The 25,073-nt window shown below is 48.8% G+C and overlaps 3 protein-coding genes across 3 annotated transcripts in view; 2 read left to right on the forward strand and 1 right to left on the reverse strand.

Moving 5' to 3' along the window:
- Positions 1–2,344: 2,344 nt before the first annotated feature.
- Positions 2,345–2,978, forward strand: Cldn24 (claudin 24). The gene has a single exon (XM_052162490.1). The coding sequence runs from the start codon at positions 2,345–2,347 to the stop codon at positions 2,972–2,974; it is 630 nt and encodes a 209-aa protein (XP_052018450.1). The 3' UTR covers positions 2,975–2,978.
- A 1,297-nt stretch (positions 2,979–4,275) lies between these two features.
- LOC127668592 (claudin-22) lies at positions 4,276–5,503 on the forward strand. Its single transcript, XM_052162252.1, has one exon. It carries the CDS (start codon positions 4,559–4,561, stop codon positions 5,219–5,221), a length of 663 nt encoding a protein of 220 aa, XP_052018212.1. The 5' UTR covers positions 4,276–4,558; the 3' UTR covers positions 5,222–5,503.
- Positions 5,504–8,485: 2,982 nt separating this feature from the next.
- The window catches only part of Wwc2 (WW and C2 domain containing 2), a 154,999-nt gene continuing 138,411 nt past the window's right edge, over positions 8,486–25,073 (reverse strand). Inside the window, exons 19-23 of the mRNA XM_052162251.1 lie at positions 24,357–24,521; positions 23,112–23,204; positions 20,117–20,359; positions 12,012–12,139; positions 8,486–8,783 (exon numbers count right to left, since the gene is read on the reverse strand). Coding sequence (XP_052018211.1) covers positions 8,717–8,783; positions 12,012–12,139; positions 20,117–20,359; positions 23,112–23,204; positions 24,357–24,521 — 696 coding nt within the window. The 3' untranslated portion in view covers positions 8,486–8,716. The remainder of the gene's footprint in view (positions 8,784–12,011; positions 12,140–20,116; positions 20,360–23,111; positions 23,205–24,356; positions 24,522–25,073) is intronic.

Below are 25,073 nucleotides of genomic sequence, written 5' to 3' on the forward strand. Positions count from 1 at the left end.
CGCTCTCTGTCTCTGTGTGTCTTTGTGTCTCTGTGTCTCTCTGTCTCTGTCTCTCTCTCTCAGGGCCTAGAGAGATGGTTCAGCGGCTGCTCTTCTAGAGGACCCAGGTTCGATTCCCAACACCCTCATAGTGGCTTACAACTACCTATAACTTCAGCTCCAAAGGATCCAACACTCCCTTCTGTCCTCACACACATGGTGCGCAGACATACATGCAGGCAAAACACTCATATGTATAAAAATCAAATAAAAATAAATTTAAAGAACTTAAAAAGTTGTTTGCTTGCATGGGTACACATGGGGGTGGTGGACATACCCCAGTGTGTATTTGTGGAGGTCAGAGCGTAACTTCCACAGTTTGGTTCTCTCCTTCTCCTATGTGGGACCTGGGGATTGAACTCAGAACATCAGGATTGGCAGTAGGTGCCTTTACCCACTAGGCTGTCTGGCCTGCCTCTCAGCTCAATTGTCTCTGGCCCTCTGATTTGTTTGCCAGTGCTCCTCCCACACTCAAACAAGGACCCCACAGGCCAGTGGGTGAGACTACATCACTGTTCTTGGCCATGTCTGAGACTAGCCCTGTAGATCAGGCTGGCTCAGACTCAGAGATCCGCCTGTCTCTGCCTCCTGAGTGCTGGAAATAAAGGCTTGCACCACCGATGTCCATCTTTAAGAAGACTGTTTCAATGTGTTATCAGTGTTTTCCTTGTCAGTGGTTGCTGTTTGGACCTTCATTGTCCTCCAGCCTCTGTAGAGAAAGCTTGAGCCCCATCTTAGCTGTCTCGTGGTGCCAGGCCCCAGGCCCAGGGCCAACCCTTTCTGACCATGTATCTCACTGTGTTATGTCACCACACTGAGGACATCAATCTAGCCTGTGGGATTCTGAAGGAAGGAAACTCGTCTTGGGAAGAGCAGAACAGTAGAGTACTTGCCTAGTATATGCTTGGGCAGGGACTGAGCCTAGCACTGAGGAAGAAAAAAAAATTCACATGTTGGCAAACCTTATTTTGAAGTGCCGGGGGATAGAACCCAGGGCCTTTTGCACATTAGTCAAGGGCCCTACCATTGAGCTACGCCTTTAGTCTGACAATCTGGAAAATATAAGCTAAAGGCAAAAAAACAAAACAAAACAAAAACAAACACCACCCCCTAAACTACTCTAAGGCTCCCTGTGGACTGGAGCTGTAGAGTTTGTATCGGTGTCATGAATGATCTTCTCTGGTCCTGACCGGTCCTTGTCTTGTGTACCATGAAGCATGGTGGTCCCTTCACTGGGCTGCACTCATGCAGGGTAGGTGCTCCCCTGAAGGATCCCTAAGCTCTGTAGGGGTGGGTCCTCAGAGGGGGGGCTGGGTGCCAGAGATGGAACAGCGCTGGGAATCTGGAGCATGCGGCCTTTTGTCCTGGCCTGAGAGGCCCGGCGTTCTTTGAGGGGTCACGCTCTCCCGAGGTATGTTCTCAAGGCGTGGCCTGAGGCAAAACAACAAGATGAAGCCTCAAAGGTCGGCCCCGGTGTGGCTATCACTCTCATACCAGACTTTTGTCTTGAAACTGACAGGCGCCTTCACGCCTGCCGCTCCTCTGCCTTTTCAGATATGGTGGTGTGGAAAGCTCAGCTCTGGGCAGTGAGCGAGTTCCCTGAGACACATCGGGCTTTACCCAGTGTCGGTAATGAAGATGGCCAATATTGCTGGATTTTCCCACAATGCCCCTTTCCTCACTGAGTTTCTCTGAGTACCAACCAGGGTCCTTTACATTTTAATGAGTGCAGTGACCTGCCAAGTCCCCAGTGAGTCACCGTGACACTCAGGAACAGAGGGTGAGCTCTGGCATAGGTTAAGGATGGAGAGAATAGAGATTATAGGGAAACAGTCTACCTTTCTTTACAAGGCCTTGTTTTGCATCCCTGAAATCTCAGATGCAGCTATTACAATGAGGTCCTGTTGTAGAAAGAGCTGGCTTTTTATCACCACTTAAAATCTAATTAATCCATATTGAAGCACAAAGATTTCTGTTGTACGTTAGGGTGAGGGGTCATAGAGACTTCTTTGTTCATCTTCAGACTTATACTTGTCAAGCATTGGGGATGTAATTTTACCAAGCAAATTGGAAGGTAACAGATCAAATCCTTATCAGAGAGCCTAACTCACAGTTTTTAACAGAGTCCTTCACCCTTTACATGAAACACTATATTCAAGAAGAACAAAAACGTATTTCAGAGTGCCCAGAGAGTTAATGACCGAAGCTTATACTCTGGGCAGCACAGGCTCAAGATCATTACACCACTGTCAACCACAAGGGACTGCAGATCCTATAGAGTGGTGAGTTGTGATATCTGTCCCCGATGGCTTCCATCTTCAGAACTGCCATGCAGTCTGTAGGGCTTTCTCTGTCGTTGCTGGGATGGGTTCTAGCCATTATTACCACGTATCTGCCACACTGGAAGAACCTCAACCTGGAACTGAACGAGATGGAAAACTGGACCATGGGGCTCTGGAAATCCTGCGTCATCCAGGAGGAAGTCGGGAGGCAGTGCAAGGACTTCGACTCCTTCCTGGCCCTGCCGGCAGAACTGCAGCTCTCCAGGATCTTGATGTCCCTGTCCAACGGGCTGGGGCTGCTGGGCCTGCTGGCCTCTGGCTGTGGCCTGGACTGCATGAGGCTTGGAGAGACCCAGAAGGGTCTGAAGAAGCGACTGCTCATCCTGGGAGGGATCCTGCTCTGGACCTCGGGGGTCATGGTCCTGGTGCCTGTCTCCTGGGTGGCCCACGTGACAGTGCAGGAGTTCTGGGATGAGACCGTGCCTGAGATTGTGCCCAGGTGGGAGTTTGGGGAGGCCCTGTTCCTAGGCTGGTTTGCTGGCTTCTGCCTGGTGCTGGGAGGGTGTGTGCTTCACTGTGCAGCCTGCTCCAGCCCAGCCCCGTCAGCCTCAGGAGCACAGGTCATACCTGGAGAACCAAACTGCACAGCCTAAAGTGTAAGCCACCAGCATGGCCAAGTTGTGTCCTTATCAGCTGAGTACAAAAAAGGTCTCTGTTGTGCTGCTATGTAACTAAATCGTACTGTTCACATTTTCTTCATTCAGTTACTGCTTTTACATTTTTTTTCTATACTAGAGGTTTACTTTTCAAATCTTAATGAAAGGAAGTCTATAAGGAATTTATTATGACAAACATTACATAGCTATGAGTGAAAACCCTGTCACTAATTTGGTTATTTAAGCTCGTGTATGCTGGGGGGTTGTCCAAATGTCAGTCTAGTGCTGTGGTGAGCTCACTTTGTGGGAAAGCTGTGTTGCTGTTGTGTCTGGAAAGGAGAATTATTTTCCACTTCCTAAAGAAAATAATGACAATCAGCACTCGCATTAGAAGAGCCCCGGGCTTAGCCAGTCCCCAAATGTCATCTCCTTGTGGGTCTGATCTCTAAACAAAAGCATTTGTGTTTAGATATTCCCAGGAACCTGGTGAGCCGTAGAAGGCTTTTTGGAGGCTGGGTGATTCTGGATGAACCACCAGAACATCAGAGTCCTGTACTAAGTAGCTAATTTCTGCTTTCCTCTCTTTCCTCAAAAGTTTCAAATTTAAAAAGAAAAAGACAAGCACAAAAAGCATTATATATATATATGTATATATATATATATATACACGTATATATATGTATGTATACACATACACACACACACACATATATATACATATATATTGCTATCTGTATTTGTCAGAATGAAAGCTTCTGAGTCCGGTTAAGGAGGACAGATGTGGGGCTGTACCGCGGAGTGGTGAGGAGTCTAGAAAGCATATTTCAGTAAAGAAGAAAAGAGCAGAAATTTACCCCCAAATACACAAAGTGGGACAAGTGCTTCTGGCTTATCACGTGAGCGAGCTTGAGACAGGCATGGAGAGGGAACGTGGCCTTGTCAGCGTTGTTTCATGTGCTCCGTAGTAAATGCAGCCAAAGAGACTTCTCCAAACAGGCCTGGTTTCAAGTCTGGAGGGATTCCTGATAAGATTGATTTATTTGGTTAAGAAATACTTCACCCTGAACCTCTTTTTCCCCAATGACGGTAACACCCAGTATTATCATAACACACACTGAAATGTGAGTTATTTAACTGATGGATCTCTGACAGGTGCAATTAGCGCAGCACAATGCGGGAGGAGTTGAACCCAGACCTTCAATTAAACATTTTTTACATTCAGACTTAATTCTCTGACTTGTTAGGAACGCTGGGAACGTGAAAGCCAGGTAAACCTTCACAAAGAGAGGATTAGCGCTGCCTGACCCGGGAGGCTCCCTGACAAAGGGCTCTGCACAAAAACTGAGCCCACAGGACACAAACGCAGTCCAGGCCACTCCTTAGCATGGCTGGCCCATAGCAGCGTTTCCCTGTCCACTTCTGAAACCTTTTCAACATGGACTCAAACAATAGATCTGGCAAGCGTCCTCCTATACACACAATGCAAAACTATGTCTGAGCTCCAGTGACAAGTGTCAGACTTTTCACAGCGTGCGTGGGGCAGGAGTCCGTCCGGCTGGCTCCAGCTCACGGAACGATCTAATGGCCTTAGTCTTCCGAACGGCAAGGCAGTCGGCGGCTCTTCTGTTCTCCCTGCTGGGATGGGTTTTATCCTGCCTTACAAACTACTTGCCACACTGGAAGAACCTCAACCTGGAACTGAACGAGATGGAAAACTGGACCATGGGGCTCTGGAAATCCTGCGTCATCCAGGAGGAAGTCGGGAGGCAGTGCAAGGACTTCGACTCCTTCCTGGCCCTGCCGGCAGAACTGCAGCTCTCCAGGATCTTGATGTCCCTGTCCAACGGGCTGGGGCTGCTGGGCCTGCTGGCCTCTGGCTGTGGCCTGGACTGCATGAGGCTTGGAGAGACCCAGAAGGGTCTGAAGAAGCGACTGCTCATCCTGGGAGGGATCCTGCTCTGGACCTCTGGGGTCATGGTCCTGGTGCCTGTCTCCTGGGTGGCCCACGTGACAGTGCAGGAGTTCTGGGATGAGACCGTGCCTGAGATTGTGCCCAGGTGGGAGTTTGGGGAGGCCCTGTTCCTGGGCTGGTTTGCTGGCTTCTGCCTGGTGCTGGGAGGGTGTGTGCTTCACTGTGCAGCCTGCTCCAGCCCAGCCCCGCCAGCCTCGGGCCACTATGCAATGGCTGGACCTCGAGACCACCAGCAGCATCTGGAGCTGAAGCAGGCCAATCCGGAAAGCTAAGCCCGAGGGGCCAGTGGCCTCTCTGACCTCACTCAGGCGGACTTGGTAGGCTCTCCTGCTATAATCACCCCTGCTGACTGTGCTTCTGACTTTCTAAAATGCACACTTCCCTTCTGTGGCTATTAGCGTTTTCAAATACAAGTTCTTCCTACAACTGAGTACAGTGCTTCTGCTTTCGGTACGGAGGCTCAATGAGTCAGGACGTATTGATGGAATCTGTCTTTACTATGTCAAGCTAGGCTGTGACTGTGCACACACAGAGCACCAGTAAATAAAACACTCTCTGAGCACTTCTGTATCCAGAGCAATCATTCGGGGAAACAGATGTGACCGCAGATCACGTACTTTCCGGTGTCTCAGATAGCTTAGGAAGCTATAAGGTCTCAGTGGATAGTTGTTTAAAATATGTGACAACTGGTGACAGTTAAAAAAAAAAAATCCTTATGGACTCAGAGGTGAGAGACACCTCTTTCTCAAAGCCCTTTCTACATCAGACACATTCGTCCATGTCTCCGGGCAGAGCAGGGCAATCTCAGAGGCAGAATTCTGTCACATAAAGCCCTCCTGTTTCTGTGCCCTGTGTTGCACAGTGCAATGTCCTGCTTGCCTTGGCTCAGTGGCAGAGGGCAGGACTGGTGCCTGCGGGCACAGTGCCTCCTGGGCTGCCTGCCTCCTCTCGGAGCACACTGTCAGCTCAGTTAGTTTAACGGGGGACCATGTACCGCCAGTCCTTGAGCACCGAAAACATCCCATCTCATTTAGGGATATAGTCTAAACAAGAATTATTCACAACAAATTTCTGGCTTGAGGAATTCTTCATGGAACGTTTTATATTTGCTTGGTACATGGTTCAAGTAGATTCTTGTATTTATGCCAATCAGGGAAATTAACTGAACAGTAAGCAACATTAAAATGCAGTATTAGGAAATATGTACTTTGTTTAGGAGTAAAAATTACTGAGTTTTTCCATCTACAGACACACAGCAATGGGAGTTAATCTGGGTGATGTATTTGCACACTTTTACAAACAGGACAAAAGAAAAGAAAAACATACTCAGAATTTAACCTGATTAAATATTTAGTTCAGTCCTGAGCTTCTCATATTTAATACAATATAAATACATAGTAAAAAACGCTTAAATGTATTTAATTTGTATGCTACAGAGACTCAGCTAAACTTTGTTCATTTGGCAAGTTAATATTCTTTTTGTACCTGTAACACTTGAGTCTGATATACAAAACTGTAATATACTGATAATCCAAACTTGAGAGCTAAATATTAAACGGTTTTTACCCTGTGCAGTATAAATTCTAAGTTTAAAAATATTTTTTAATAATATTAAATTTTTTATTCGTCCATATGGTTTTGTGATCAAGTTAGTAAAAAAAAAAATTTTTTTTTAATCATTTGGGTCAATACAAATGTGACAGACCTACAAAAAGCTACCTGTAAGTTCATAACACCTGCTGATTTTAGAGTGTGGAGAAAGGATTCTATCAGAATGAATAGTTTCTCTCATGTTAGAAATGAGCATGTTTTATAAAATAAAACCAAAGTCCCTCGGTCACAACTCTGAACTACCAGCCTGAGACACAGTTTATTCTTTAATACTTGTAGTCTGACACTTTTTTGTATTACAAAAAGTTAGCAATAAATCTGATGAAGATCATATAGCTGTAAATACTTCAATATAGCCTCTTGTAAGCCCAACATTTAAGATGGCCAGAACCAAACTATATATTAAACAGAACATAAATAAGACCGTAAATAAATAAATGAAGAAAATAAAATCGTACGGTACAACTACACAAAATCCTATGGACATTTTCCCTGGTCAACGAGGAAGCTGAGGACAGCTGGCCTTCACTTACAGTTCTAGTAAATCAGCCTCTGCTGCTCAGCCTGACCCTGACAGACGGACAGACGGATGGACGGCTGGCAAGCCCCTCCCTCCCTCTGGTCACCTACAGGGCACTGGGCGTGGGGGGTCTGTGCTCAGCCGCCACCAGGCTTTAGTTCCACGTAGTGTCCTGTCCAGTTACATCTTCTGAGGAGCTGGGTATAGGCAGGGGACATTTAGGGGAAATGATTACGTTTTAGGTGCAGTAACTTGACAGCTGAAATCCTGGCTAAAGATGAACTTTGATTCTGATAAAAATGAACTTTCTAAAACATATATAGAGATTCAAGAAAACAAAAATCCTTAGTAATGGGGATTCCAGCAGAACATAACTTTTTTTAAACAGATTTTTTTTCTTGCTTTTTTCTATTAATTCCTATAAAATTATTTTGCATTAAAAAAATAAAAATAATTTAGCTTGCTATAGAAGATGGCTCACCAAAACACGGCTTCTTCCAGTATGACAAGAGTACTTGAGTGTGGTTTAAATTACCTAAAAAAGTAGTTTAACACATTTATGCTGGCAAAGCTAAACTGAGTCTTTTTTTTAAAGCGCCCGGGGTCTGGTAAGTTAAAACCTAGCCTGGAGCACCGAGACTTTGACCAATATCTATGCCAAGCTTGTTCATCCAGAATATATATATATATTAAATGATCCAGTCTGCACTGTGATCCGAGTCTTCTCAGCCACACCCTGTTTCTGCATCTACCGACCTTTCATGCATCCCTGACAGAATCCCCCGTAGATGACAGCTACAAAATCATTTCTAGTGAGTGTAAAAACCTGATGACAAACTCTCTTCTGTTTGGCAAGTTTGATCTCATTATGATGCGCCCTGTCCTCAGCCCTCCTTTAATGGATTTGGGCATGTCCCCTCTGCACTGCCTACGCTGTCATCAGAGCCCAGGGCCACCATGGATGGTCTCCTTGGCAGGCCAGATGTCGACAGGAAGCCTGCAGATTCAGACTGGGATAGAAGCCATGGCCAGGCAAGCATTTGCTGAATTTCCTCAGCGTTTCTGAAAGCTGCCCCGCCCCTCCCGGACTAAGGCAGGAGCACACTTCTGCCTCTCACATTCCCGCCTCAGCTTTCACACGCCTGTTTTCTGTAGACAAGTGTAAGAGAGCAGGAGTGAGCTACGGAAGGGACCGGGACCGGGCAGGTGTCCCGGGAGGGCTCAGCGATGCTCACTCGAGGTCGCTTGGAAGGAGAGTGGGGCTCTCCAGGTCAGGGCTATGCTGTGGCGGCAGCAGTCGGCTCGGCAGGTTCAGGGGGCAGAACCCGGGCACGCGCTACCTGGGTCGCACTCTACCTGGGTCGCACTCTACCTGGGTCGCACTCGTGGACCAGATTACCCCAGGTTTGTTTTGTGAGTTCTTTTTTCTTCTCAAAGCATGTACATTCAAAGTACTTTACAAATTAGCCTGATGAAACCGGTGGGAAACGGAAGCTCTTCAAGAGTTGACAGTTATGTTACAGGAAACACAAGCCCCGACCCCAACAAAAAGTATAAAAACAACAAAAAAGTCAACATTCAGTCTTTGACCGTCCCTTGGAAATGAGCAGCTGAGAAGTGGGGTTAGGTCCCAGGGTCACACGTCGTCAGCCGGCAGGGACGGGATGCTGATCTTTGCTCGTGTGAAGTAGGCAATCTTCTCCCTGAAGGGAGAGAGGGAGAAGACTGCTTAAACATGATCCTGGAAATTCTGAGAGGCCCAAGGCTGTCTTCACAGCCCCAGACACTACACCTGAAATCACAGGAGCTTTCGGGTGTTAATCATTTTTCTTTTTATAGCTGCTTTTTTATTTAGTGTGTGAAGGAGGTACACGCTGCGGCGTTGGTGTGGAGGTCAGAGACTCGCTGGTGGGAGTCAGCCTCCCCCAGGTGCACCCCGGGGTTGGACTCAGGTCATCAGGCCTGGTAACAAAGGCTCTCTCCCTCTGAACCATCTCCTCAGGCCGAGTCTTCGTGATTTAAAGCTGTTCGAACATTAACCCCCACCCCATAAATCCTCTACAGACAAACCTCAGAGGTTCCAACTGAAAAGTGTCACTAATCCACCAGGGGTAGATCTTAGGCTATGATCGGGAATTTATAAGCCAGGGTAGAAGAAGATTCAAAAGGGCCAAAATCCTGACCTGAAATTCCCAGAGACCTTGTGAAATCCAAGTTAGCAGGAAGCTTGTTAACTTGTGAAGCAGAGACAGGCACAGGCACTGAGGGCAGACGTGATCGTGTGTGTGTGTGTGTGTGTGTGTGTGTGTGTGTGTGAGAGAGAGAGAGAGAGAGAGATGGGGAGAGGGGCTGCCCACGTTCTCCTCGGCCGCTCTCCACCTTCTTTTACATTTGTTCATTACAGTTATTTACTTATGGTATGCACGCGTGTGTGTGCACACCCCCGTAACACACAAGAAACCGTGCAGAAGGAGAAAACCAAGGACTTTTTATTCTGAAGTGCAAGGAGAGAGGGGGGAAAGGCTGAGTGGAAGAAGCAGTGGAGTCACTTTGTGACACAGCGTCCTTTCCGACTGGCTCCATTTCCTAAGCAAGAACTAGGACGTTAGAAATGGGGGCCAGTGTGGTCATGGTGTCCAGTGTGGTCATGGTGTCCAGTGTGGTCATGGCGTCCAGTGTGGTCATAACGGCCAGTACAGTCATGATGTCTGGGCGGCCATACATGGTCAGCTGCAGCACCTCCCCTAGAGTTCCACGGAATCCTTGTTGACGGCCTCACCTCAGCAACATGACACCCAGGGACACAGAGGCTGTGTGGGGCTGAGCCTGGACTCCACCTGGCTGTCACAGGTGTCACCCAGTCCCCACGTGGTGTGCCTTGTCACTCCCCTGAGCTGGCTCATCACCTGCCTTGTGAGATTAAAGGCTTGGTTCCTTTCTTTGTCTTTTTCCTTTTTTTAAAAGAGAGATCTGCCCGTCTCTACCTTCCTTCACCCAGCTGGGAGAAGAGGCATGTGCCACCGCACCAGGACAGGTGGGTTTCTTATGGGGAACAGGAATGCTTCTGCACTCTTTGGGTTTCAACAATGACAAGTTGTCAGATTCCTCACAGCTGACCACACTGCCTCCTGTGGAAGCACCCTGAGCAGGAAGGGGCCCAGCCACCGCCCCATGGCTAAGGCACCAGGAACAGCACGTCCTGCAAGTGCCACATGGCTGTCTAGCTCAATGGGCAGGGAAGCCCAAGCCCTTTTCCTCACAGACAGGACCGCCCACACCTCCCCTGCCTGTGCCTGCACTGCGGTCGCTGAACTCACGCCCGTGCCTGTCCTTAGCACGTCCCACCTTCAAAGCTCCCCCTGCCACGAGTCCCTGCTTTCCTGCTTCCACAGCCTTTCTTCTCCTCTCTCTCTACAACCTAAAAGCTTTTTAAAAATATTTCCTTTTATATTTATTTATTCGTGTGTGCATACACATGTGCACGGGTGTGGGGGGAAGAGTGTGTGAGTTGTGTGTTTATGTGTACAGGTTAGCAGTGCATATATGGAGGTCAGAGCACAGCCTATGGGAAGCAGTTTTCTCTTTCTCCTGTGTGGGTTCCAGGTTTTAAATTCAGGTCATCAAGCTCGGCTGTAAGCTTGTGCACGGAACCATCTTGCTGGTCTAACTTAGAAGCCCTCTAAGTACTTCTCTTTAAAGAAACCTAAGCCAGAGTGAGGTGAGCCTTTTCCTGTGACCCTCCTACCACTGGGCCAACATCTGACATGATCTCTGAGGCCTCTGTGCCACAGTCTGGGGACATGTTAATCCTCTTTCCTGTTAGGTTTCACTGTCCAACAGTCTGCCCTTGCCAGGCCTCTGCTCCTGGACCACACCCTCCGACCCTCTTGAGTGTCCCTTGTTCCCCGTGGGAACCCCTGGGCTGCAGCTGCAGGTTCCCCTTTTTATCTCTGTGATCACTTCCCACTTTAACCCGGCTTTATGGTTTGATTTCTCACTGTCCACTGGCTGGAGTTGCCAGCGCTGCCTAACAGCAAGGTTAACTGGATGCAGGGAGTCCTCACTGCGACTGTCTCCTCTCCTCTGTTCTCCATCTCAGTCTTGTTTTCCACTGTATCCTGACTACTTGCTCCCACAGACTCCCTACTCAGAGGCCTGGCTCCTCCAGTACCCAGAGCTACAACTGAAATCCTTTGGTGTGGGGTCTGAGTCCTGATCTACCTGACAGGCCTGCTTGGGGCAGCTTCTGCTACTCATAGCCAGGCTGGGTGGCTCACACCCACCACAGCCAGTGCCTGGAGACCTCCAATGCCGCCTTCCTCTGAGCTGACCTGGCGCCTGCACAGCCGGCCCTCCCTGACTGAGATTCTTCCCGTATGCTCTCAGGACCCCGGCTCAGCCGGGAAAGGTTCCACGTGGCACTGTATGGCTGCCGAACTGTCTTCTAGACTGGAGGCCCTCTTTAGGAGCAGGAAGCGTGCGTTCTCTTGCTATACTGATCATCAGCACAGTGTAAGGCGTGTGAGTGGTAGGGGAATGGGGGGTAGGTGGGGGAAGGGGGCAGGGAGAAGAAGGGTACCCAAGAAATGTCCAGAAAATGAGTGAACAAAGCCCTAAAGATCTGCTGTGCATGTGCACCTTTCTAAATCTGGGACAAGGTTTCTCAGTGAGATGTGCTAATGATGATAAGCGGGTGTGGGTGGGGTAGGGTGGGGCAGGGTGGGGTGGGGGGGTCTGAGTTCCAGAGAAGATGGAGGATTCCATGTCTGGAACCTCCCAGTGGGTGTCACTTCAGGATAGAGCACATGCCCAGCTATATTCAAATCAAGGACACACACGGTGGGTGGCACCTAAGTCTTGGGGCGAGTTCTCGTGCAATTGCAGCACCTGAGGGGACAGACACCATGCAGCTGGTGCTGTGCAGCGTTTACCTGAAGGACTGCACCTGCCGAGGCTCCTTCTGGCTCTGCTCCCGCAGCCGGCACACGTCCTTGGAGACCTGCCTCATCAGCCTCTCTGCGTTCCGGTCTTGCTTCTGTTCTTCCTTTGTCTGCTCAGCCTGGTAAAGGAAATACAGACGAAAGCTGAGGGCACGCAGGCGGGCCGAGCCGGGCAGCAAGGGTGCCTCTGCTGGGCAGCAGGGGCCAACACCCACCCGCACAGTTCGTGCCAGGGGAGGAGGCACCACCCCATCCAGTGAATTTTAATCACGTTTAAGAGTTTTATATCTGGCCGGGCAGTGGCGGCGCACGCCTGTAATCCCAGCACTTAGTAGGCAGAGGCAGGTAGATTTCTGAGCTTGAGGCCAGCCTGGTCTACAGAGTGAATGCCAGGACAGCCAGGGCTATACAGAGAAAACAACAACAACAACCACAACAACAACAAACAACAAACAAAAACAAAAACAAAACAAACAAAAAGAGATATTTACATCTGGAAAACCTAAGAACTCTCAAAATCAAAAAAACCAAACCAAAATAGCAACAACAAACCCCAAACAACAAAACATCAATCTGAAAACTAGCACTCTTTCCACGAAATTGAACTGGTAACGTTTTGGCAAAGACACTTGCCAACTTTTTCTCCCCTCCTAGCCCCATGCCCCTATGTTAGCCAGTTAAGAAGCTTTACTGGTGTGCAACCAACCTACTAAGCAATAACACGTGTAGAGCTCAAAGAACATAGGACCGCTCTCCGGGCCCACTGTCCCCCAGGGCCCCCCTGGAACCAAGTTCTCACTGCGGACTAAGACTGTGTTACTGCTGGTGCCTTGTAGATTCTCTCTCTCTCTCTCTCTCTCTCTCTCTCTCTCTCTCTCTCTCTCACTCACACACACACACACACACACACACACACACACACCCCAAACGGAGGAGTAATGTCGCTGCTTCCACACCTCACACCTCTTTGGTCATCTAATCAGCAAATCCGTATTGATGACCTTCAGTAAGAAGAGTGTATGTCATGGTGAGGATGCAGACTCCGGGGCAGTACTGTCTGACTCCAATTCCCTTTGCTCTCCTCCTAGTTGAGGGTCTGGGCAAGGCGCCTGGCTAGCCCGGGCCACAGTTTCTTTGTAAGTACTTCCAAGGCTTGTTTGTTTGGAGTTTAAAGGAGCCAGTCCACCTAAGTCACTGGCACCTGAGCCAACACACCATTCATCTCCCATCCCCTGTTTACTGCGTCCTTTCATGTTTCCTGTAGGCTACAGTCTAACAGAAGGCAGGGCAGAGCTGTAAACAAGACCGAAGAAAGTCAACGAACGATAAAAACAAGAGGAAAGGGTAGAGCGTGTGATGTGTATAAAAATTAAAGTGCTCTTTTCACTCCAGGTGACAGACACACTGCCCGTTGTCGCTGCAGCGGGCGGGACTGCCCAGTCGGCTTCTGAACTCCCAGCCGCCACCTTCCCTCCTCATGGAGTCTCCTCGAGGTCTTGGTCTGCCTCGCCCTTCCTCAACAGCCATTAGGAAACTCGCTCAGTTTCTGCTCCCCCCACAATGAGAGCACCCAGGACTTATAGAACAAGAGAACAGTATTAATTATTAATACCCCTGGTATTTTTTCAGGGTAGCCTAACTTGCAAACATGTTAGCATATGTATCACTTGAAGGTTGTTTTTTCCTTTTCTTTTTTAAACAAAACAACACCACCCTCTAGCACCCAGGCACTTTGGCATGTTGACAAAGAGAACCTGAGGAAGAAACAGAAATCTCTGCTTCTTAGGAAGAACGAGTCCTCTCTCAGCCCACCTCTGACGTCCTCTGCCGTCAACTGGCCGCTCTCCACCCTTCCGACTCCAGAAGGGGTGATTAGCCCTCAGTTTACATGACGGGAGGCTGGCCCGCAGAAGGCCCAGTGACCCACTCGCAGTCATGTGAAGGGGCCCGATAAAACATGGAACACAACAGTCTCAATTCACAGTCCTCGACTTCTGCCTTCTTCCTAAGGGGGATGGGAAATCCGAGAGCACTAACGTTTGGTTTGTTACAAGCTATGAAAGAGGCTTCCCGCTGCCATCAGGGTTACAGAGGGCCACCCTGAGAGTTGGGGGAGGGGCAGATCCAGCGTCTGCTGGCTTACACACTGCTTCTCCCGGATGCCCAGTTTCTATGGCCATTGGCGGGGTCATCGGTAGGGTCTTAATGATGACCCGAGGAGAATGTCACAGGTCCCCAGCACCACAGGGGAAATGAAAGGGCTGTGTGTGTGTGTGTGTGCGCGCGCACACTTGCACGTCCTGAGCACAGGCTGCTGTGCCCATGAGCACGCTGCTGGGGTTGGGGGTGAAGAAGAGGAGGGAGCAGAAGCTACACCTGCGGTCAATGTCCACTCTGCAGCCATAACAAAAGGCCTGCAGCTGAACAGTCTGGATTGTCAGAGCTGCTTATCACAGATTTCAGATGTGGGGCGAAAGTGCAGGATACATATGGTCTATCCACCCACAGAGTTGGTAAAATAAACATAAAACCTCGCTGTGTTCAGGGACGCAAGCCATTTTTAAAGCAGTATAAATGTGCCCTGCTGTGCGAGCCCTGCATTGCTGCTGGCTGTAAAGCCGTCACAGGCAGAGGGAACAGTGACAGAGTGTGTGGAGGGGTTGGCACCAGCTGTGACAGGAAGCCCTCCAAAGCCCAGGTTGCAATTCAGCTGTCCTTGTAACACCATTAAGGGGTGGGGCCTTTGAGGGGTGTCAGAGGACAGGGCACATATACCTTAGGGTCGTTATATCTATTTCCGAGTCTATCAAAGAGGACATCTTTATCTTGGGCTCCACCCCAATCCCCAGAGCTTCCCCCTTCCTCTCATTATCTTGGTAGCAAAGTGATTTTGAAACTGAACTCATCAGCGAGCACAGCTCTGGATTCTGTTAGGATAATGGCATTTCATCTACGTACCAGTGACTGTAGCCACCATCAGATGACCACAGATTCATGCTGAGACAAAGGATCATTTTACTGAAGAGAATTCGATCCAAAGGTATCATGGGTGTGGAAGGAGAAGACGAGGCCCCTTAATGCTAAATCTCAAAGAAACTCCACAGAACCCCAGAGAGAACACAATGTCTAAGCATCGGAAAATAGCGAGCGCACTGTGACTTAAACGTTCAAAGGAGCCTCCATCCCGTTCTGCAACCGGCCAGAGATGCTGGTTATATTTGCCCAAAACCCTCGAACTGTCTTGTGTCTTGATAACACCTGCCCGTGGCCTTGGCAGGAGTCTTACATACTAGGCCCTAGACAATCAGGCCACACTGTCCTAGAGCACCTCTTAGAGACCCCACCCCATGCCCACCCGGGTTCCACTTTACTTGGGCCTTTGAGACTCTCAACAGTCACCCTCTCCTGCCTTAGCTCCAGCGAGGCAGGGCGTAGCACAGCCATGGGAGACGCCCGCTCAGCACCTGAGAGGAAGCAGTCCTGTTTCTTGTGTTAGTGTGGGTTCCAGCGTTCCTTCTCTATTTACGGCCACACTCTACCTGGAGCTTGTTTTTCCACGCTGTCCTAGTCGCTGTTGGATTGCTATCCGGAGACCATGACCAACACAACTCTTAGATAAAGCATGGCAACTGGGGGCTGGCTTACAGCATCAGAGGCTTGGTCCATGGTCATCATGGCGGGGAGCATGGTGGCGGGCGGGCACTGTGCTGGAGCGGAAGGAGCCCGTGGGAAGAGGGAAAGCACCTGCAGCACTACGGCAGAAACCCACCTCAGACTAACCCTCAAAGCCCACCCCAGTGACACACCTCCTCCAACAAGGCCACACCTCCTAACTTCACAACAGTGCAACTCCCTGATGCTAAGAATTCCAGTCTGAGCCCAAGGGAGCCTCTCTAATGCAAAACAGCAAATGGCACCGGGCTCTGTGTGGCTAATCTCCTTCCTGCTGCAGGAATCGGACCCAGGCCCTCAGGGTCACCATAACATGCTCTGCTGTTCAGCTGCACCCCCAGTGCATCCCTGCCCCGTCCTCTGACTGCAGCATCTCCTGCACCGCCCTGCTTTACACCCGAGTGTGCCTGTGCCTGGGTTAATAGAGTGATTCACAACCTGTGGGTCACGACCATTGGAAAACACAGCTATTTACATTATGATTCAAAACAGTAGTAAAATTACAGTTATAAAGTAGCAACAAAACAATTTTATGGTTTGGAGTCACAACATGAGGGCCTGTTAAAGGGTCACAGCATTTGGCAGGCTGAGAACCACTACTTGATACCCGTTTCTTGCTTCTTCCGAATTCCACACTGTTGACGACTCTAGACTATTTAATGAATCCCAGCTACTGTAGGGCGACTCCCTTCCCTTCTTTTTCTTCAACATCCATAAAAAAGCAAACAGGCCTTTTGCCTGGAAGTAGACTGGACGGCACATCCCAGGAAGACGGCCACCTGTGTAATAGTAACTCTTCTATGTTAGTGATCGATAAATTAATGGCCCGCCATCTATTTTTTAAGTGAAGTTTCACTGGAATACTGCCATAGTCATGTATCTACATTTTATTTTAATATTTAGTTATGAATATGTCTGCGTCTGTTGGTGTGCAGTCTGGTGACTGACAGGATTTGCCCACGCCTAGCCTAGACAGTTGGGAGCAGCCTACACGGGTGCTGGGAACCGGACTCTCCTCTTGAAGAGCAGGAAGCAGTCCTAATCTGAGCCATCTCTTCAGCCCTTACAATTCCTTGTGGTTGCTTTTATGGTGAAATGGCCTTGTAATGGTGACTTAGATGACGGGATGGTCCCAAAGCTGAACGTATTTACTCACTGGCCCTTTAGAGAAAGGCATCTCAAACCCTCTTTTATTTGAGTGTGGTATAGTTCTGCAGGCACTGTAAAATTTGTAATTTTACCTACAATGCATAGCAAATTTACTAACTGATACTATTCATTGATAATGTTATAAATGTCAATGCTTAAGCTTGGCAGTTGTTTCTGACTGGTACATAAAGCATTTTAAATGCATCTAAACATGAAGTTTCCACCAGGGCTCACATGCTGAAATTTAGGGTTGTGCAGCCTACACGGAGGAGTGGGCCCAGGCAGGCTGCTGGAAAGGTCAGGCCTCCGCCCTGACCCCAGCTCTCTGCTTCCTGTCTGCTGTGAGAAGAGCCTCCCTCAACCACAACCTGCTCCCATAACCAGGATCTCTGCTTACGTGTAGGGGCCACGCGCCCACTGCCTGACCCCTCCTCCGAGGCTATGACCTTCCTCCTTCAGGGTGACCTGTCCTGTCGGCCATGACTATGTAACTCATGTGGAGAGGAGCAGCGCAGGCTCCACTCTTGCTAACTGCCTGTAAGAACACGGCGATTTCCCCACTTACATTCTTCTTATTTTTCAGGGTAGGCATCTGTGCCACCTGCCAATAACATTTTTCTTTCTTTTCAGTCTTCTTGCTCTTCTTAGGGTGCTGACTACAGCTGTTAATACAATGCTGAACAGTGCCAGTGTCCGTGTGGTGACTTGAATGAGAATGGCCCCACAGGCTTATCTATATGACCGGGGGTCACCAGAGAGTGGATCTGCTTGAAAGGATTAGAAGGACTAGGAGGTGTGGCCATGCTGGAGGAGGTGTGGCCTTGCTGGAGGAGGTGTGGCCCTGCTGGAGGAGGTGTGGCCCTGCTGGAGGATGCTGTCACTGGGGTGGGCTTTGAGGTTTCAGAAGGCTCAGCAGGCCCAGTCTTTCGGCCTGTGGGAGAGGATACATCTCTCAGCTCCTGCTCCAGCGACTGCAAGCGTGCTGCCATGCTCCTTGTCATGGTGACACTGGACTGAGCCCCTGAAGCATCCCTTCACTGCAACTGAACAGCGACCAACACAGTGTACTTTAGTTGTTGTTATTCTGTTGTTTTGTTTGATTTCTGAGACAGCCCTGGCTGGCCTGGAGCTAATACATAGCCCGGGTCAGTCTCCACATCACAGAGACCCATCTCCCTCGCCTCTGAAGTGCTGGGATTAAAGGCACAGGCCATTATACTTGTGGTGATTTTGCACTTGTCTTGTTTAGGATTATGTCTAGTTTCTGTTATTTTTCATCAGGTTAAGGAGTATCATGAGAGTTTTAAATATTAATGTCTACTATCTTTTATCAGTATTTGTGTACTCCTATCAAGCTGCTGATAGCTTCCCTCTTAAGTCTGTTAAGTGAGATACAAATAAAAATTGTATACAACAGTTCAACATAGAAACCAAATATAGGAATATATTGTTCCAATATAGAAAACAGAAACGTGTTTTAGAAATATATGGCATAAGATCCTGTTTGCTGGGATTTTAGTTAGGAGCTCTGCATCTGCTATCACGGTTACATCAGCCTGTGCTTTCCCCGTTTGATAATATCTCCTGCTTTTAAAATCAGGGATTTAGCTGCACAGATGTGGTGTGTTCTCTGAGTATAAGAAATTGAGACAATTTGTTCTTTAAAATGTTGGTGGAACTTATATATAGATTTGATGTTTCTTTATGGGTAATTTTAAGTTTCCACTGTCATTTTATTAAGAGTTAGAGACCTTTCAACCTCCTTTCTCTTTAGTTCTATTTTCCTAGATGGCTGTTGGCACTGTGAGCACAGAGTGCTTAAGGCATCCAATGGCCCTAAATCTCAGATTGTCTGTACCTTGGGGGAGGCTGGCTTTCTCTAGACCAGCAGCTCTGCTGCTTCTGAACCCAGCTCTGGAGGCAGGAGATCTGTGGAGGGTGTGTGGGAGCTCAGAGGGTCATTTGGAAGGAAGGCCTCTCAAAGGTTCCCCCACGACTCCCTCTCCCAGCCAGACCTCCGCCTTCCAACAGCTCCTTCAACTATGCAGTCCTGTGCTGAGGATCTTAAAGCTCTCATGGTCCAGTTGCTTCTCAACACTGCCACCAGGTGGGACCAAGCCTTTCAGTTCAAAAGACTAATGTGTTAAGGAGGATTCTTTCCTGTCAGAAACTTCAAGGGAGTATCATCTGAACCTCAGATTACTATCCTAAGAATTATGTTAAAAGAAAATAATGTTTAAGCACTTGTAACATATCAATTATTTGAAAAGCTCTACTTGAAGATTACATGTAGAAATGAATATAGATTGCTAAGCAAAAATATAAATCCTATCCCTGGGAATAAATCAATATGATACTTAGGCAGATTCAGTAATACTTAGGCCACACATTAGAAACAATCCCTTTAAAATATTTGATTTTTGCTAGGCAGGATGGTACATATCCCAGCACTTGGGAGGCGGAGGCAGGGGGATTATATGTTTTCTTTTCTGTTTTGGGACAGGGCCTCGTTACGTAGCCCTGGCTGTCCTGGAATTCACTATGCAGACCATGCTGGTGTTGAACTTACATAGATTCCTCTGCCTCTGTCTCCCAGGGGCTGAGACTGAATACATTCTTATAGGTCAGCCCAAGCTATTCAGTGAGCTGTCTCAAAAAAACAAAGAAACACCCCCCAAGACAAAAACATAAAACCCCTAATAATATAACCAGTGCATGACAACACTTGCCTTTAATCCCAGCAATCTGGACACAGAGGCAGAGGAATCTATGTAAGTCCAGCACTAGCCTGGTCTACATAGCAAGTTCTAGACCAGCCAGGGCTACATACTGAGATGCCACAAACCAACCAACCAACCAACCAACCACAAAACACTCCCCAAATCCAAACAGAACTAAACACCAATTATTTGCTTATTCAGTGACTCAATCTTATTTTCTATACATGTTTTAGGGTGAAAGGCAAACACATAACATTAAGTGAAATATAATGTTTGAGGCAGGAAAGTGAAACTTAGAAACATTAAAATGAGTAATATTTTTTTATAACTCCTGTGGCTACTGAATCTGAATACTGAGCGCTCAGAACCACTGGCTCAAACACAAGGAAGTGTGGAGGGGCTCCCTTCCTGTCAGAAGCTGCAGAGTGGCCTAGGACTGGGATGGAAAGATGCCACGGCTGGGAATCTCTTCCGAGGTGCCACCCACCCCCAAGGGTGCAGCTGCACTAGCCCCATGGGCGGAGCGTGGCGGGGCGGGGACCCGGAGCTCTGTACCTGTTTCTCTGCTTGCTTCAGAAGTTTCTGGAATCTTTCATCCTCCAGCACGCCCGGGGGAAGGTCAGTCTCTCCCTGAGCTTTCAGCTCCTCCAGCTTCTGCCGTAAGCCTCTCAGGGCCTGCAACTCGTCATTGAGGCGGCTCTGGCGGGTCAGTGAGGCCTGCAGGTCCAGCTCCAGGTCCAGGGATGTGCGCACAGGGCATTCCTGAGCAGGCCTCCTGAGCGTGGGCTGGCAGACTGCCTGCAGAGGGGCAGCGGAGACCCCGTTACTGTCTCTGCCCTTCCTGGGCACATGGCTTGCTTTGGCTAAAGCCAGGACAGTGGGGAAGGCATCGCCTCTAGACAGAAGCTTGTCTAAGGCGCCCCGAGAGCTGTACATTTCTGCCTCCTGCTGGGGACATAGCAGAAAGCCAGAGAAGGAGGCGCCACCAACCTGGGCTCTGGGACAACTAGCTGCTGAGTATAAAATAAAGTTGTATCATTTTAAACTACAGAGATTTTAAAAAGTGGGTCGGTCAGATGGCTTAGCCTGTCAGTCCAAGTTCATGGGAACTCATCCATACTGTGGATGGAGAGAGTCAACTCCTCAGTTGTTCACTGACCTCCACACATGACGTACCCCCAGCCAAATAAATAAAGACAACGATTATAAGTGGAAGCCATAGCCCACGGTGAGTGAAAAACATTACAGGATGTATATACCCTCCATCCCAGGGCACATAGCCTTGCAGCTGAGTCCAATGCTGCCACAGCCGTGGGCCCCGACAGTGAGCACTGGACTGTGAGTCTGTCCTGCAGTTCAGATGGTCACATTCCAGCTCCTGACCATGTGCACCATCTACATCCACTCTGGTCTTCCCCAGGACCCACCGGCCATTTATCAAGAAACACCGTAGGCAGTAGGCAGGAGGAACTCAGCGCATGCAGGGTTAGGATTAGGGAAGGCTGCGCTATGAGGCTGCGCACAGCCGTGAACTGTGAATTCCTGTCTTATCCGCCAAGAGAAGCGGGCAGAGAGACAGGCGACCCAGGGATGAGGCAGACCTACTTGAGGAAAAGAATTTAAACTAATACAACATGAGCAGGACTGTGAGGAGAAGACTTCTTGCCTGGATTCACAACAGGGGGATGGAAGCTATGGGATGCCTGTGAGTACAAGCTTGGAGAGCTGGAGTAACCATGGCAACAACAAATGCAAATGAGGGGGGCCTTTCTCTGACTCAGTTATCCTGAGACTTCAACCAAACGGAAATGCTTATTTTTCCTTTAACGGTACTGGGACGTGAACTTGGGACCTTGTAAGTCTGGGCATCCTATCAGTGAGCTAGACCCCAGCCTTCTTTTTATTTCTAGGCAGATTTTCCAAGTTTCCAGGCTGGCCTCAGACTCACTTTGTAAATTCAAAGTCTTTATACTTTGAACTTATGAGCTTCCTAGCCGGCCTCCTAAGTACCTGAGGATATTTATGGGCCCTGTTCTGAAGTCGTTCTCTCCAAGGTTAAAGAGTGGACTGTGCTGATATTCACACTTGGTCTGTCGGTCCTCTCAGCTCCCCAGGAAGAATGCCACAAAACAGGCCGCAGCCACCGGCCAGCTTGGAGTCGCCTTGTCTTCTATGCCCTCTTCTTTGTCCAACACACCTCTCTTCACTCACTATTTCGGTTCTGTAACATGGTTATTAGGTTTCCTTGAGCCAACCCCTGCCTTCCCTAACACATGCGCGGCATGGCAAGAAGTATCTAGGTATGCAAATGCTTTGCATGCGTGACTCCCTTTTCAGGGTCAGGAATCTTCCCCAGGCTGGGGTGGGGGCTCAGACGACCCAAGTGAAAAAGCTGCATGTGGTAGCCCGTGTCAGATTCACACCGTGGCTGGGAGACAGAGACAGGAGGCCAGCGAGGCTGGCGTATGCTGTCAGCGGCAGAAACAAGAGACCTTGCCTCTGCAAGGCCAAAGACAGGAACTAACCCCCAAAAGTCATCCTCTGACTTTCATACATGCTGTGGAATGCACATGCATGTTATATACACAAACACACTACACGTCAGCAAAAGTGCATGGAGCCTCTTAAGGACCAGTGTGCAGTGGTGTGTCGGCAATCAGCGCTCAACAATGAGTGCTCTCGGTGGGAGGGGCAGCACGGCCTTGCAGCCTCCCCGTTCTATAGCACGTGACTACGACTACTCCGCGACCATGACCATAGTTGCTCTGTCACTCAGTTGGGAAGAGCTGGGCGTGGCTGGCTTGAGAGCCAGTGTGAGGAGGGCTCTGCACAGCACCCACCGTCAGGCGGTCCCCTCTGATCCCGTGACTCACTGTGACACCATGCAGGTCAACCTTTGCTGTGCACTGCGCTGAGCCCTCTTATCGCGTTTTCACGATGGATTCCTACATCAAAGCGCACCTCTGTGTACCAGAGCTGCACCTGCCTTCCCTAAAACCAGCTAAAATCCCTAACTTAAGCAACATTTCAGGACTCACCTTTTCTAGCTAAAGGAGTTCCAGTAACTACGCTAGCTCCGCTCAGCGCCCCACACTTGCGGTTACAATGGCACAAAGCTGCCACCCCCTAAAGTAAGAGCTGCTTCGGAAGACAGGGGATATAAAAAGAAGAAAAAACTGTCGTATCCACATTAACCTTTAATCCTAAAAATAATTGTTTATGCAAGCTATAAAATTTGCTATATTAAAGACCCCCCTTTCTTCCCCCAGAAACCCTACAAAGCACCCCGTGCCACTCCTTTGTAGACTATCTGCTCCCTCAGGGAGGTGCTGGTTTTACATTCTCCCATAATCACTCAGGAGCTGGACGTGGTGGAGACTTCTAAGCCTGCCCCCCTCCCCCCCAGTGCATTGAGCTCCCTGACGCCGGGGCAAACCAGTTTCCATCCTTAATCACCACAGATTCCTGATCAGGGCCAACAGCCCCCACCCCCCCAGCCGACACCCAACCACCCTGGACTTCTGACAAGTCTGGCTCAGGGAATACATACCCTTTTGACCCGCAAACTGCGCCGCTCCGTGGAGTTTCTCACAAACAAGGATTTTTTGGCCAAAGTTGAGCTGTCGCTGTCACTGCGATTTAACTGGTGACCAAAGACAAAAGGGAAAGACAATAATCACCAAATAACCAACAGAGCTGGTGGCAGTCACAACACAGGCGTTCACGGGCTAAGGCAGGTAGCGAGAGCCCATGTGAGCTCCCCACTTTCTTTCCCTTCTCTTCATGATGGTCAAACCAGGGCCTCACCACTGAGCGACATCCTTAGCCCAGGAGCGGTCTTTTAAAGAAACTCTTTCTTAAATAACTTCAAGAGCCGCCTTTGGACACAGATAAGACTGTTAGCTCACAGGCGGTTTGTTTCCCTAGAGGACAGCGCTGAGCCTGTGCGGCCTATGCCTCTCCTGGCTCAGGCCCTGCGGAGGTCACCTTATCAGCAAAGGTCACCCAGAGCCCTGTTGCCCACGCCACCCCTTAGCCTGCTCTTCTGTTTCCCACTGCCCACGGCACCTCACCAGTTACTCAGCATTATGGTCTGGCTCAGTCACAAGGACAAAAGTTCTGCAAAACGGAAGGGGGTGGAGCCTTTGTTTCTAGGAAAGTGTTCAATAAAAGTATTTTATTGCCCGAATAAAGTTCAGAAATTTAAGTTTCTCTCTCTCTCTCTTATTGTATGTAATATTAAATCCATTTACTGTGATTCATAAATAATTCATGAACTAGAACTTGGGAAACTGATGTAAATCTCATAATTTTCTTCATAGGACTGAGTCTGATTTGGGGACCAGAGGTCTTAGAACATGATTTTTGTTGTAAAATCCAATTCACATTTTCTCTTCAGCAAGATTAACATGGTTAGAAATGCATGTGAAATATGCAAAATACTTTATGTTTCTAAACATAGAAGTTCAACAATTCTTAGCATCTAAATCCTTAAACAACTTCATTGCCAAGCAAATTCCATTAGGGCCAGCAAGACATTGAGTGTTTGGGAAAACAAACCAAGGAAAAGAACCCCAGGGTATGATCCTCCACACCTGCTCTGCAGGTCTCAGGCCCTTAGTGTCTCCAGTCAGATTCGCAGCTACTGAGCAGTCTCTGGTTATTAGCAGGCCACTCACTGGCTAGGCTGCCAATGCTGGCAGAAGGGGGCGTGGCCACCAATGCTGGCACCGCATCACTGACAGAAGGGGGTGTGGTGGCCATCGCTGGCGCCTCCTCTGCAGTGCTGTCTTACCCTGCAGATGTACTGACTCCGCTCGCCTGGGGAGAAGGTTTGTGAGCGCACTATCACGCTGTTTCTCACAAATGGATGCTGTCGAGAGCTCAGGCTGCTACGGTCTTTAGGGCGAACTGCCATATTGCTGTCAACTGCTTCTTCCGTATTCGTCTCCTTATCGACCTGCAATGAAAGTTATCGATTCATATTCATCATTGGGGAGGCAGGTGTGTGCTCACCTGGGTGCCGTTCTTCTAGGGAGTGAGCGCATATCTAAAGTCAAGCAGAGACTCCTCTGGTGCCATGAGCAAGGCTTGTCCTACAGAGTCATGCCGCAGAAAGGAGAGAGGGGCGGTGGCTTTCTACTTTGAAGAATCCTACTTGGACATCTATTATGGTTGAACTGATCTTTGTCAGAACAAAGGTACAATGATAAAAAAAGATTAAAAACTCAATATCCCTTCTGGAGAGGTAGCTCAGAAGTTAAGAGCTCGGGCTGCTCTTGTAGGGTCCCAGGTTCAATTTCCTGCACCCACATAGAGTTCTGTTTGCAACTCTAGTTTCAGGGAATCTGACTCCCTCTTCTGGCCACTGCGGGCACTGCATGCACATGTATGTACACAGCCATAGGTGCCCATGGTATGAGCAAGTGCTCAGTAACCAATCTGAGGTGAAGTGTCAACCAGTCAGTCAATAGGCTTCCATCATACAAGTGGGCGTTCACATGCAATAAAT

Source organism: Apodemus sylvaticus, chromosome 18 (assembly GCF_947179515.1).
Source record: "Apodemus sylvaticus chromosome 18, mApoSyl1.1, whole genome shotgun sequence".
Classification (NCBI taxonomy): domain Eukaryota; kingdom Metazoa; phylum Chordata; class Mammalia; order Rodentia; family Muridae; genus Apodemus; species Apodemus sylvaticus.